This window comes from Balaenoptera borealis (assembly GCF_965194805.1).
Source record: "Balaenoptera borealis genome assembly, chromosome: 13".
Classification (NCBI taxonomy): Eukaryota; Metazoa; Chordata; class Mammalia; order Artiodactyla; family Balaenopteridae; genus Balaenoptera; species Balaenoptera borealis.
In genome coordinates, this window is record NC_138870.1 from 22,106,522 (window position 1) to 22,119,678 (window position 13,157).

At 36.6% G+C, this 13,157-nt stretch overlaps 1 protein-coding gene across 7 annotated transcripts in view; it reads right to left on the minus strand.

Moving 5' to 3' along the window:
- LMNTD1 (lamin tail domain containing 1) overlaps window positions 1-13,157 on the minus strand; it is a 419,515-nt gene that overhangs the window by 275,733 nt on the left and 130,625 nt on the right. Inside the window, exon 3 of one of the 7 annotated variants that reach the window (XM_082352221.1) lies at window positions 8,408-8,494. The exons of the other annotated variants lie outside the window; for them this stretch is intronic. Within the exon in view, the coding sequence (XP_082208347.1) occupies window positions 8,408-8,494 (87 nt within the window). The remainder of the gene's footprint in view (window positions 1-8,407; window positions 8,495-13,157) is intronic. 7 annotated transcript variants of the gene reach the window in all.

Here is a 13,157-nt window from a genome sequence, read left to right on the forward strand (position 1 = left end):
AAAAGACAGCCTCTTCAACAAGTGGTGCTGGGACAAATGGACAGCTACATGTAAAAGAATGAAATTAGAACACTTCCTAACACCATACACAAAAATAAACTCAAAATGGATTAAAGACCTAAATGTAAGACCAGACACTCTAAAACTCTTACAGGAAAACATAGGCAGAACCCTCTATGACATAAATCACAGCAAGATCCTTTTTGACCCACCTGCTAGAGAAATGGAAATAAAAACAAAAATAAACAAATGGGACCTAATGAAACTTCAAAGCTTTTGCACAGCAAAGGAAACCATAAACAAGACAAAAAGACAACCCTCAGAATGGGAGAAAATATTTGCAAACGAAGCAACAGACAAAGGATTAATCTCCAAAATATACAAGCAGCTCATGCAGCTCAATATCAAAAAAACAAACAACCCAATCCAAAAATGGGCAGAAGACCTAAATAGACATTTCTCCAAAGAATATATACAGATTGGCAACAAACACATGAAAGGATGCTCAACATCACTAATCATTAGAGAAATGCAAATCAAAACTACAATGAGGTATCACCTCACACCAGTCAGAATGGCCATCATCAAAAAATCTACAAACAATAAGTGCTGGAGAGGGTGTGGAGCAAAGGGAACCCTGTTGCACTACTGGTGGGAATGTAAACTGATACAGCCACTATGGAGAACAGTATGGAAGTTCCTTAAAAAATTAAAAATAGAACTACCATATGACCCAGCAATCCCACTACTGGGCATATACCCTGAGAAAACCATAATTCAAAAAGAGTCATGTACCAAAATGTTCATTGCAGCACTGTTTACAATAGCCAGGACATGGAAGCAACCTAAATGCCCATTGACAGACGAATGGATAAAGAAGATGTGGCACATATATACAATGGAATATCACTCAGCCATAAAAAGAAATGGAATTGAACTATTTGTAGTGAGGTGGATGGACCTAGAGTCTGTCATACAGAGTGAAGTAATTCGGAAAGAGAAAAACTAATACCGTATACTAACACATATATATGGAATCTAAAAACAAAACGAAATGGTTCTGATGAACCTAAGGGCAGGACAGGAATAAAGACGCAGACCTAGAGAATGGACTTGAGGACACAGGGAGGGGGAAGGGTAAGCTGGGATGAAGTGAGAGAGTAGCATTGACATATATACAGTACCAAATGTAAAATAGATAGCTAGTGGGAAGCAGTTGCATAGCACAGGGAGATTAGATCGGTGCTTAGTGACCACCTAGAGGGGTGGGATAGGGAGGGTGGGAGGGAGACACAAGAAGGAGGGGATATGGGGATATATGTATATATATAGCAGATTCACTTTGTTATACAGCAGAAACTAACACAACATTGTAAAGCAGTTATGCTCCAATAAAGATGTTAAAATAAATAAATAAATAAATAAATAAAATATCACAAGGTTACTATGAAGCTTAGATGAGAAAATATATATAAAATTCACTGCATAAAGATGGCTTACAGTAGATGTTCCATAAACATACTTTATATTCTGTTTCCGTTTCCATTTTCCTCCATAAGGAAGGCTATTGGACGTTACCATAATAAAACTTGTTAATCATGGTTACATTTGATTCAATGAGTGATGGAAGAGAAAACTGGAGGGTAACAGGTTCTGAAATGAATGAAAAATAATGATTTATAGACGGTAATTGATAAAGCTACTCTTTCAAGAAGAATGAGAGGGTAATGGGATGTAGAACAAAGGAACAATAGTATGAAGGAGAATCAGGGTCAAGGAAAAATGTTTGTGGGTGGTGGTGGTTGTTTTTTTAGGATGGAGGTTTGAGTGTGCCTATAACAAGGAAAGAAAGGAACTTACGAGGAGGAATATAAAAATGAGAAAGAGTAATAATATAGAAAATACCTTCAGGAAATAGAATATAAGAGCAGCATTGATCAAAGTTACAGTAGTTATAAAAACAAATTGCCAAATGAACACAAACCCCTTACGGGCAGTTCAAGCCGGGCCTTCGGAGACCTGGGCTCACTTGAATCTAGCATTTCAATAGAGTTACTCTTAGCCAGCGGTACCAAGGACTCCAGTGATCAGGGCTGAGGAGTATTGTAGGAGCCTCCTACCTGCAGCTGCCTCTCCCTAATGCCTGAAATGGTAATTACTCATTAATATGTCAAGTGATTAACAGCTATGTAGCCTATTAAGATCCTATCTGTGGGAAGTACAGACTTCAGTTTGAAAGCTCCATCATTTATTATGTGTATAAGCTTGGGAAAGTTTTTAGATTTCTCTGAGCCTTAGATTCTTTTTTTTTCTGGCCGTGCCACACGGCTTGTAGGATCTTAGCTCCCCGACCAGGGATTGATCCCTGGTGCTCAGCAGTGAAAGTGCGGAGTTCTAACAACTGGACTGCCAGGGAATTCCCGAGCCTCAGTTTCTCGCACTCTAAGAATAATGGTTCCTATGTAACAGAATTGAAGATAATGTACACTAAGTAATTAATAGTGATTAGCATACAGGAAATAATTTTCCTTGTGGGGTGTTAGAGTACTGTAATTTGCCTATTTGCTTACTTTTGAATAATTTTTTCTTTTCTTTTCATAAAACTTTGACCCCATCTAATATAACATGCTTACAGAGATTTGAGCTGAAATCACTATTACTGATGTTATCCTAGGGTGGTCAAATGAAGAGACTATCCCAGGATTCTGAATGTGGCTTGAGCCAATAGAACTGCGACATTCCCCCAAAGAAGCCTAGGCCTTTTGTGACACAGACATGTGTGACTCAAAAACTATCCATGGTATCCAGCTTCAAGAAGAGAAAAGAAGAAACATTTTCATTTAAATTTTCAAATGCTGAGGACATTATCTTCAGGAACCTTCCCTAAGACTTTGGCATCTATTTACCTATTTTCTTCAGGTTTAAATCAATATGATCCTTTGCCAATGTGATGGCAATTATGATACCAACAAAAGCACAAAATACAGAAATTCTGAGGTAAAAAGAATTCTCATTCTCCTATTTCATGTATGAATATTATTATTGTAATTATCATTATTTAAGAAGTATTGTATTTAGCCAGTAGTTTTGAGTAGACCAATCCATTAAGAATACATTTTTAATGTAACACTCTTAGAATGTCTAAGACTTAATTTATAAATGTCCCAGTTTTTGTATTGCCATTCTTTAATCCTGAGTTCATATTCTACCAGAAAAGGCAGAATCTAACATGTAATCCCTATCTGTAGGTAATTAAATTGAATAGTGAAGACTATTTGGAATGGCTTAAAGTAATAGGGCAAAGGGAGGGGTTAGCAAAGTCCAAATAGAATGAATCTTTGATTCAGTAGAGAAAGGCTTCTCAAACTTTCACGTGCCTATAAGTCAGCCGGAGATCTTTTTAAAATGCAGATTCTGATTCAGTAGACCTAAGGGTGGGGTCTGAGGTTTTGCATCTCAAACAAACTTCCAGGATCAAGGATGCTACTGACCCCCACCACACTCAAGTAGTGAGGAAGAATCTAGAGTTCGGAAATGAGTAGGGAGGGAGCCTGTCATGTGCCCTCTGACTCAGCATCACAGAAAACATCTGAAAACTCAACCACCAGCCACCTGCCGTTTGGAGTCCCTCATCTTCTAACACAACAGCTCTCTGACATTTTGATGCTAAAAACTGACTTATCCACAAGCAGAGGCATAAACTCTGGAAACATTTCTTTATCTAGAAACCTGATGGACATTGATCAAGTAACTAGAGAAGAACCATAACAAGGTGACATCATCTGTTGAGGTGAAAGAGCAAAAACAAGACCAGATACCTAACCAACTGCCTTTATCAGAACTACGCCATTCCATACACCTGAAAGCAATACAGTGTGATGTGTCATTTACATCTCAATAATAAACAATTGGGCCATTCCATCACATATGCCAATGGTGATTCCCAACATAGATCCTTTGGGAAAATGATAACAAATATTTCTATCGAAAGTTTTTTCTGATGGGCCAATCAGTGTGAAATAGTTCCTCTCCACTTTCTCTAGTATAAAACAAATTCAGATTCACATTTGATTTCAACAGATTTTAATTCAATAATAAGCAATTATTTTAGAAGGAAGCACATGAGAAAAATACTTGAATATATGAAAACCTTAAAGAGGTGGTATGCCCTAATTACTTGTAGAATTATTTGCTTTGCTGAACACAACACAAGAATTATAGTGGAAATCAATGCTCTGGTTTACCTCTTTTTAAGAGTGTCTATTTTTATTAGAATATTTCCTTTTCTAAAAGCAGTCACCGTCTTTAAGCAATGAAGACAGGCTAGCTGTACCCAAGCGCTTTCAATTGTGGTCAGAGGGAGCACACATCCTCTAATGACCTCAGGAAAGATTATCAAAGGTGTACTGTGAATGAAGATGTTTACTCAGCAGTGAGCTAGCACACATATTTAGGCGTTTTATTTTTAACAGCCAAAAAGAATGTCAGAAGCCTCATTTCCTGGTCAAATGATAAGCATCCTGCCCTAAGCATGGATGAGCACACAGCACATCATCTCAAATGTAGCATGAGTGACGGCTGTAAGTATGACAGCTGACACCTTCACTAAACCATTATTCTTGGAAACAAGGCAATCTATACACTCAGAGAGGAAGACTTTACTAGCTGGGTGTTTACATCTATATTTGCCACCTGGGGAGAATAATAGCCTTATTTCAGAACAAGTTGTATAAGTAGAGATACATCTTAAATTTTACAATGGAGTGGCCAATGCTTTTGTTTCTTTCAGTCATTTGTTTTCTGAGTATCTTAATGTAAAATGACTCTTGAAAGGCTTTTGCAAATTATCTTAAACTGTACCCATCCTCTGGGCTAAAGAGTTGTTGCAATTGCTTCAGAAATGGAAGTCTTGATTTATATTTCACAGGTGCTGTATTTTTGAAGGCGCTGCAGCACAGTGGGACCTATATCCACTTGTCTTCGTTCCCCTGATAAGTAGCAAAGCATCCTGGCGGAGAGGCAGGCTCAGGCTCTCACTGAGAAGCCAGAGTTCAGGTTCCTTGTGAGAGCCATTCACCCTGTCACCAACACGATGCCTTACTTAAACTTCCCAGACAAAAATAGATATTCACTTGAGCTGGAAAAGCAGGGCGATGGAGAAGTATAGAGCTACAAGTTTAAATATTTCAGCTCTGTCTGTGAAAATGACTCCCTGTCTGTAGGTAACCTTGGCCAGGTTAATTCACTTAAGCTGCAAAGAGTTGATCCACCTTTCCTGTCAATCAAATGAACAACTACTTTTTTAAATAATGATGAACACAAACACAATGCAGCAAATTAACTTGAAGCGGATATGACATCAAGTTGCACCACCACTGATGATATTCGGATAGGAAACAAATTACTGGATTAAAAGCACGTTTGCCTTTTTTAAAAACAAGTGGTAAATTTTGAAACATATAGCCAATTTTAATTAATAATGCTTTATTATATCAATTAGCTTTTTCTAGGATGTAGCTATTAAATTAAACCCCACAGTTGGACAATTACCTTTTCTTCATTACTCTCCAGTTGTTTCATAGGGATTGCTATCTTCCCTAGATTATAAAAACTCCTCAAGGGCAGCAATATGTCTTTTTTGTTCACGATTTAGGGTTAATCACAAGATCTCTGTGCTACCCATGAGCTCAACATGAATAGAGAGATGGGAAAGGATTCCACTCCACCCTCCAAGTGCAATAAGGGAATAAAATGTGCTCTTGTGCCACCATCTCCCTAATTACTCTATTACTTATTGTGGCACAGCTGGATTAAACTAGAAGTTTAATGGGGATTTGGGGACAATGGAGAAGGTGAGGACATTTTTTACCCTTGTCTCACCTTATGGGTGTCGGCCCTGGTGCTTCGGCATCAACTCATTTGTCCTACTGCTCCTAGCTCTGAGATCTGACTGCAGTAAGTTTTACCTTCCCTGGAGTTTAAATTTCTACTCCTTTGTTTGCATAAAATTGAAGTATCTCTGCACAGTGATTCTTGGTTCAGCCATCTATTCTGTAATTATAATACCACTAATAATTACTATTTACTGAGCATGTATTAAATAATTAGTTCTTTAAGCAGATTATCTAATTAAATCTACTCAAAAACTCTGTGTGGCAGCTATTATTAGTCCTAAGATAGAGATAAGGAAATCGAAGCCCAGAGATCTTATCTAACTTCATATATCTGCTAAGTGAAGGAGGAAGTATTTGAAACTGGGTCTGTCTGACTACAAAATAAGGCATCTCTATGTCTGTCAGATTGTATGGCTACTGAATAAACTCTGCACAGTGAGGTAGGGAAATCAATGGAGCAGTCATTTGTTCCAGGGACAGCTAAAATACCACTATAAAAAATTTTGCCCATATATACAAGGAGAAAAAAGGCTCATAGCAACACTCCATGTAATAACCAAAAAAAAAGAAAAGAAAAGAAAAAGAAAAAGGATAAAAGAGAAGCAACCCAAAGATCAACCATAAACATATAAGTAGATTATGGTATAGCCATGGGATAGAATATTATATAACAGTGAAAATAGTGAAATACAACTACATGTAACAATGTGAATGCATCTCAGGGATTAAAGATTAAACAAAAAAGCTATTGCAGAAAAATACATGGCATGAGATTCCACTTATAAAGCTCTTTGACATGCAAGACTAAACAATACAACAAGGGAATAGGAACACACAATTCAGGTCAGGACAGGGATGGGTTGTTAAGACAGAAGTGGAAAGATGAGATCTTAGAAGGACTCTCATAAGATAGCAAAGTTAAATAAAGTGTTCTTCTTAAACTTGGTAGTGGGGGTCCACGGAACACTGCATAGTTACACTATAAATTTTTTTGTTTTTTTTAAATTATAGCAAAATATATATAATACAAAATTGACTATTTTAACAATGTTTAAAATGTACAGTTCAGTGGCATTAAGCATATCCACATTGTTATGGAATCGTTATCACTAGATAACATGAATTATTCTTTTTGTCTAGTAACATTAGATTAAAAGAGTTTGTAGCAATAGCTGGTGATACTTATATAACCTTCATATCTTTGGTAAATTCTAAACAACTCATGATTATAAGAAAATGTCTCTCATTTTGTAGTGAGAAATCTGGCTTTTGTTGCTGAGAAAAGTACATTGAGTTAGTCTGGGGGTAATTAATATAATACGTGGAGAAAGGTTAAGATGTTTGATCTGAAATAAATAAAAAGCAGCAACGTATTTTCAATGGGATCTGAAGGTTCAAGGATACCTTGAGTTTAACGAGTTCTATCTACTACATGTTGGGTTGACTGTAAAGCAAATTTTAAGTCAGATAGTTGTTATTATTGCATTAATTAAATTCCATCTCTCTTTCTAATTATTATATAGGCCAGTAGTTTTAAAAAAAAGTATGACAGCTGCATCTGTACACTTTCCAAATACACAGCATAGTTAGAAATGGCAAGTAACTGTTTTATAATGTTTTCCATAATGCCAACTGTCCATGGGTTATGTGAAGAGCAAGCATAAATAGCAGGTAGGAAGCCCAATGGAGTTATATCCTATTTTCCATCAGCTCACACTTTTGAGCACTATTGATCTCAGGTTTTTCTCCAATGCTGGCATTTCAGACCCAAGTTTAGCAATTTCTTGCTGCAGTTGTTCATTTGTTCCCTGTGCTTGCTGCAGCATGACTTGATCATTGTTTAAATGCATTTGTAATTTCAGAAACTGAGGGAAGAAAAAAAAATGGGAGTGGGGCTGTTTTAGGCAATAATGCTCTGTTTTATAATAAAAGAAGCCATTGAAAGCTGATTATGTAACAAATCCATCAAGGCTGCAAAAGTACACCAGAGAATGAAGCATGATGGGAATTTTTAAGTCAGATATAATTTCTTTTCTGCCTGCAGGAGTTCTTTGTTAAAAAGCAATATATTAACTCATTAAAAAAATCTGGCAAGACTTCAGAAAAAGTAGCTTAATCTGCTATATTTTATGACATTTTATAGCCAATTCATGTTTTAACAAGTTCATTCACTTAATCATTACAATAGATTATCTGATACATTTCTCTTTTATAAACTAGATTTTTCCTCATGAAGTATAGCTTGTTTAGATTTTTTTAAAAGCTCAGTTTCTCTGTAGGATAATTCCATAAGTATTCACAATGTACAATTTTGTGTTACACATTTTTATAAAGGGTCTAGCCAACAATGCACCATGAATAATAATGATGATACACTTTGCTGGTTCTTCTTCTTTAGGATTTTAATTAAAAGTAAGCACATGGCACTTAGAAGGCAGCATACAGATGATTTGTAAGGAATGACATGGCAAAGTAAACTAAAATTGTAAGTAATTGTTTCATCGTCCAAATACCTGAGTTTCACTGAATTCTGAGAGGCAGCAGGGTCCAGGGGAACCCCTTGGATGATATAGCCAGATTTCTGTTTTCTCAGCTGTCAACTGTAAATGAATATATCATCAACTAATTTTATTGCAGAAAGAAATGAAACATCAGGTGGACAATCTAAACCTAATTATAATTTGTTGGGAGCATTCACTTAAGCACTTTCTAGAAATTCATATGTAGGGAATACACATAGACCCAATATGATAATGCTGAACACAGTGCTGATTCATTAAATTTCTATAAATCTCTGAAATAGTTTCTTTTAAAAAGTAACTTGTGTATATGGGTGCCTATGTAATACACACACATATATGCATTACAGTAAACTTTATGCATATATATGTCTCTCCTCCACCCCGCCCCACCCCACCCATGCTCTAGGTACCTTCTCGGTCAGTGAGATCTAGCCAACACACTGTACTGTACACATATTCCTGGCTAAAGAGCATTAGTCCACCATATTGCAAAGGTCCTCTGCCAAAGAGTACTCTACCTCATTTTCCTGAGTTGAGTGGGTTCTAAAACATGTATTGTTTACTACGCTATGGCTGTTCTTTCTACTATTTATTGTGTGTTATGGTGAACAGTTTTGACCCATAACATCTGACAGAAGTCAAAAAGTATGCAAGCAATACTTACACCTAAAAATGTGGTAAGGAGATAAGAAGACCACAATGCGTCTTCAAGAAAATAACTTAGGAATCAGAGAATAAATATCATGAGGCACTTACTTATATTTGAAAGTCCTTTGACCTTCATAAACATCACTGCAAGCTGGAGGACTAACCAGCAAAGAGAGACTGTCCGTGTTGACTGTCTGGAGACCATCTCCTTAAGGCTGTCCTCCAATGAACCTACATAGAAGTGATCCTACCATTTTTGGGAATACATCCTCTGAATTAAACCAGGTGTGCCATATCCAAAAGTTTCTGGAAACATGGTCTCTTCGGAAAGTAATTTAAAAGATACAGCTTTTTGATGGGACAAAGGGTGTTAAAGAAACTGGCTGAATCACATGAGATGCATCACCAAGTGAAGAGATGGACCACATCTGGTGAAAGTACAAGAGTAAAAAGGGTGAAAGTATGTCAAGAGAGAGAAAACAAATGATAAGCTGATATAAGTTTAAATCTCATGCCTAACCTGGCACACTTAAGGCAAAACAGAAGTCACTCTGGCAGAAGACAGTGGGTATCAGTGCATAAAGGTTAAGCTTGCTCAACCAACAGTGCCTGGCACATTTTTACATATATAGTAAGTGGTTAGTGAACGAATCCACAAAGAGCCTACATGACCCAAGTAAAATTAGCCTCTAACTAGAGAGGTCAATCTTGTTTTCCAGATAGTAGGCAAAATGTTACAAAAATTGCACCAGTAGGAAGAATCCACAGCAAGTAAACACTTTACCTCTTTTTGATATTAAAAAATAAAGATAACTCTAAACTATATATTTAATCACAAGACAAGGAGATTTCTTACAGCTACTTACTCAGGGTAAAACTTTATGAAAAACCATAAAGGGTCTCTTTTATGTCTTTCTTTCCAAATCCTTAAACCTCCCAATTCATCCCACCCCACCCCACCCCACCCCAGCTTTCCCCCCTTGGTGTCCATACGTTTGTTCTCTACATCTGTGTCTCTATTTCTGCCTTGCAAACCAGTTCATATGTACCATTTTTATAGATTCCACATATATGGGTTAATATACGATATCTGTTTTTCTCTTTCTGACTTACTTCACTCTGTATAACAGTATCTAGGTCCATCCACATCTCTACAAATGACCCAACTTTGTTCCTTTTTATGGCTGAGTAGTATTCCATTGTATATATGTACCACATCTTCTTTATGCATTCCTCTGTTGATGGGCATTTAGGTTGCTTCCATGCCATGGCTATTGTAAATAGTGCTGCAATGAACATTGGGGTGTAAGTGTCATTTTGAATTATGGTTTTCTCAGGGTATATTCCCAGTAGTGGGATTGCTGAGTCATATGGTAGTTCTATTTTTAGTTTTTTAAGGCACCTCCATACTGTTCTCCATAGTGGCATGGAGTATCATGTATCATAGTGTATCAATTTACATTCCCACCAACAGTGCAAGAGGGTTCCATTTTCTCCACACCTCTCCAGCATCTGATGTTTGTAGATTTTCTGATGATACCCACTCTAACCGGTGTGAGGTGATAGCTCATGGTAGTTTTGATTTGCATTTCTTTAATGATTAGTGATGTTGAGCATCTTTTCATGAGCCTCTTGGCCACCTGTATGTCTTCTTTGGAGAAATGTCTATTTAGGTCTTCTGCCCATTTTTGGATTGGGTTGTTTGTTTTTTTAATATTGAGCTGCATGAGCTGTTTATATATTTTGGAGATTAATCCTTTGTCCGTTGATTTGTTTGCAAATATTTTCTCCTACTCCAGCATTGTCTTTTCCTCTTGTTTATAGTTTCCTTTGCTGTGCAAAAGCTTTTAAGTTTCATTAGGTCCCATTTGTTTATTTTTGTTTTTATTTCCATTACTCTAGGAGGTGGGTCAAAAAAGATCTTGCTGTGATTTATGTCAAAGAGTGTTCTTCCTATGTTTTCCTCTAAGAGTTTTATAGTGTCTGATCTTACATCTAGGTCTTTAACCCATTTTGAGTTTATTTTTGTGTATGGTGTTAGGGAGTGTTCTAATTTCATTCTTTTACATGTAGCTGTCCAGTTTCCCCAGCACCACTTATTGAAGAGACTGTCTTTTCTCCATTGTATATCCTTGTCTCCTTTGTAATAGATAAGGAGACCATAGGTGCGTGGGTTTATCTCTGGGCTTTCTATCCTATTCCATTGATCTATATTTCTGATTTTGTGCCAGTACCATACTGTCTTGATTACTGTAGCTTTGTAGTAGAGTCTGAAGTCAGGGAGTCTGATTCTTCCAGCTCTGTTATTTTCCCTCAAGACTGCTTTGGCTGTTCAGGGCCTTTTGTGTCTCCATACAAATTTTAGGATTTTTTGTTCTAGTTCTGTAAAAAATGCCATTGGTAATTTGATAGGGATTGAACTGAATCTGTAGATTGCTTTGGGTAGTATAGTCATTTTCACAATATTGATTCTTCCAATCCAAGAACATGGTATATCTCACAATCTGTGTCATCTTTGATTTCTTTCATCAGTGCCTTATAGTTTTCTGGGTACATGTCTTTTACCTACTTAGGTAGGTTTATTCCTAGGTATTTTCTTCTTTTTGTTGCAATGGTGAATGGGATTGTTTCCTTAATTTCTCTTTCTGATATTTTGTTGTTCGCTCATAGGAATGCAAGAGATTTCTGGGCATTAATCTTGTAGCCTGCAACTTTACCAAATTCATTGATTAGCTCTAGTAGTTTTCTGCTGACATCTTTAGGATTCTCTATGCATAGTATCATGTCATCTGCAAACAGGGACAGTTTTACTTCTTCCTTTCCAACTTGTATTCCTTTTATTTCTTTTTCTTCTCTGATTGCCGTGGCTAGGACTTCCAAAACTATGTTGAATAATATTGGTGAGAGTGGACATCCTTGTCTTGTTCCTGATCTTAGAGGAAATGTTTTCAGTTTTTCACCATTGAGAATGATGTTTGCTGTGGGTTGGTCGAATATGGCCTTCATTATGTTGAGGTAGGTTCCCTCTGTGCCCACTCTCTGGAGAGGTTTTATCATAAATGGGTGTTGAATTTTGTCAAAAGCTTTTTCTGCATCTATTGAGATGATCATATGGTTTTTGTTCTTCCGTTTGTCAATACTGTGTATCACACTGATTGAATTGCATATATTGAAGAATCCTTGCATCCCTGGGATAAATCCCACTTGATCATGGTGTATGATCCTTTTACTGTGTTGTTGGATTCTGTTTGCATTTTGTTGAGGTTTTTGCATCTATATTCATCAGTGATATTGGTCTGTAATTTTCTTTTTTTTATAGTATTTTGTCTGGTTTTGGTATCAAGGTGATGTTGGCCTCGTAGAATGAGTTTGGGAGTGTTCCTACCTCTGCAAGTTTTTGGAAGAGTGTGATAAGAATGGGTGTTAGCTCTTCTCTAAATGTTTGATAGAATTCACCTGTGAAGTCATCTGGTCCTGGACTTTTCTTTGTTGGAAGATTTTTAATCACAGTTTCAATTCATTATGTGTGATTGGTCTGTTCATATTTTCTATTTCTTCCTGGTTCAGTCTTGGAAGCTTATACCTTTCTAAGAATTTGTCCATTTCTTCCAGGTTGTCCACTTTATTGGCTAGAGTTGCTTGTAGTAGTCTCTTAGGATGCTTTGTATTTCTGCAGTGTCTGTTGTAATGTCTCCTTTTTCATTTCTAATTATATTGATTTGAGTCCTCTCCCTCTTTTGCTTGATGAGTCTGGCTAAAGGTTTATGAATTTTGTTTATGTTCTCCAAGAACCAGCTTTTAGTTTTATTGATCTTTGTTATTGTTTTCTTTGTTTCTATTTCATTTATTTCTGCTCTGACCTTTATGATTTCTTTCCTTCTGCTAACTGTGGGTTTTGTTTGTTCTTCTTTCTCTAGTTCCTTTAGGTGTAAGGTTAGATTGTTTATTTGAGATTTTTCTTGTTTCTTGAGGTAGGCTTGTATTGCTATAAACTTCCCTCTTAGAACTGCTTTTGCTGCATCTCATAGGTTTTGGATCGTTGTGTTTTCACTGTCATTTGTCTCTAGGTATTTTTTGCTTTCCTCTTTGATTT